Below are 1,756 nucleotides of genomic sequence, written 5' to 3'. Positions count from 1 at the left end.
GGCCGGGATGGGGCAGCAAAGCAGCGCCGTTGTGCGCGTGCTCCTGCAGTTGCTGGCGCTGGCAGGTAGTGAGAGGCGGGGGCTATGGGGGAGTAGAGAGGGGAAGGGGGAAGGAAAGGGCAGGGGATGCTGTTGCCATGGTAACACCACATCTGTCTGTGCCCGCAGCGCTTCTGCCGCCGTCGCCCGCCGCCGCCAGCTCCTCGGTGAGTTGGGGGGGGGCAGGGCGACCCCAGCATCCCCCCGGGGGGGCTCGGGCCGGCGGGTCCGTTGTGGGGGGGCGCAGGGATCCCGCCCGTTGCGAGCGGCTCTCCAGGAATTACCATATTTCCCCGAGCTGTCGTGCACTGCAGGACATAACAGGATGTCGGAAGTGGTTCTCTGGGAATTACTGTATTTCCCCAAGCGGCCATGCTGTGTGCCCCGGGGATTTGGGGGTGGTGGGAAGGAATTGTGAGTGGCTCCCCAGGAATTCCCATATTTCCTGTATGACAGGCCTTCATGTTCTTCCTTCCACCCCCTGCAGCCCCGGTGCCACCTGTACGGCCTGCCCGGCTGCCCCAAAAACTTCAGCCCTGTGTGCGGCACAGACGGGCACACCTACGGCAACGAGTGCATGCTCTGCCTGACCAACAGGTAATCCGCACGCCCATCCCTGGCACCGGAGCTGGGAGTGTCAGCCATGGAGGGTGGCGGGGACAGGTAGCATAAGCAGGTTCGAGAAGAAGGGAAGGGCAGCATTCGTGGCTGTTGGATGCAAGGAAGATGTTTCCTCAGGCATCTCCAACTTGTTACATGGATGTCAGGGAGGGTCCTGAATAGGGGCTGGATCACTCAATAGTTGGGGGTACACTGGCTCCCTGCTCTGCCCCCAGTTTGAAACCAACTCCTTGGCAGCAGCAGCAACACTTATAATCAGGCACTGCTGAGGGAGTCACTTGACTTCATGGCTCACTATAATTTACCCAATTCCTCTTATGCTCTTCACTTCACCAGTGTTAATGACCCTTGCCTTCTTTATGGTCTTAATGTTTCATTAATGAAGCTATTCTTTCTTCTGAATACCTGCTGTCTTTTAGTAAGGTAGCTCCTTTTCCACAAACCTGTGTTGGAGGCATCCTGGCAGGGCACAGAGTTTGGGACTATAAAGGATCTCTCCAGTATTTGGTGCATTTCTGCTACAGGCAGCAGACTGGGAGTCGGTCACTTTTCCCAGGAGCATCCTGACAACTCCCTGCTTCGTGGTACAGGCTCTGGTAACTCAGCTTCTGTAGAATGTAGCTGAACACTCTGGGCATATCTCCATGTACAGGGGCATGCAGTTGTCATAGCAAAAGTAGCTGTTACAGGCCAGCTGGGTACTGTGAGTATATCAGTTTAGCTGCAGACTGACTGAGCACTGCAACTTTATTAGCTACTGGGCTTTTTGGTTCGGGATCTAGGAGGTGATGTTGGAAAGGAAAGAAATGACAAGTTTCACTTACAAAAAGGAATGAATTTTACTTATGACAACAAAAGATATAGTTTGCATATGTAATAGTTAATAAAAAGGTTAAGCTAATAAACAGACAACATAACAATACAGATTAAAATTGACAGTGATAATAAAACAGCTAAAGAAATTAACCAAGAGTTCCCACTTGGTTTGTAACTTATTGATAGTCCCTTGGTTAGAAGATGCACATCAGGTTGAATCAGCGAAGTCAGACGTCTCTGAGCTGGGCTGCCCAAAGGAGAACTGGTGGAAGCCCCTCAG

The 1,756-nt window shown here is 52.5% G+C and overlaps 1 protein-coding gene across 1 annotated transcript in view; it reads left to right on the top strand.

Annotated features, from left to right (window-relative positions):
• Window positions 1-6: 6 nt before the first annotated feature.
• The window catches only part of SPINK2 (serine peptidase inhibitor, Kazal type 2), an 11,532-nt gene continuing 9,782 nt past the window's right edge, over window positions 7-1,756 (top strand). Inside the window, exons 1-3 of the mRNA XM_019522305.1 lie at window positions 7-65; window positions 169-206; window positions 527-636. Coding sequence (XP_019377850.1) covers window positions 8-65; window positions 169-206; window positions 527-636 — 206 coding nt within the window. The 5' untranslated portion in view covers window position 7. The remainder of the gene's footprint in view (window positions 66-168; window positions 207-526; window positions 637-1,756) is intronic.

This window comes from Gavialis gangeticus, unplaced genomic scaffold (assembly GCF_001723915.1).
Source record: "Gavialis gangeticus isolate Ggan-Ray unplaced genomic scaffold, GavGan_comp1, whole genome shotgun sequence".
NCBI classification, from domain to species: Eukaryota; Metazoa; Chordata; order Crocodylia; family Gavialidae; genus Gavialis; species Gavialis gangeticus.
Note: the sequence above shows the minus strand (reverse complement) of the source record. Positions and strands in the feature narration are given on the sequence as shown.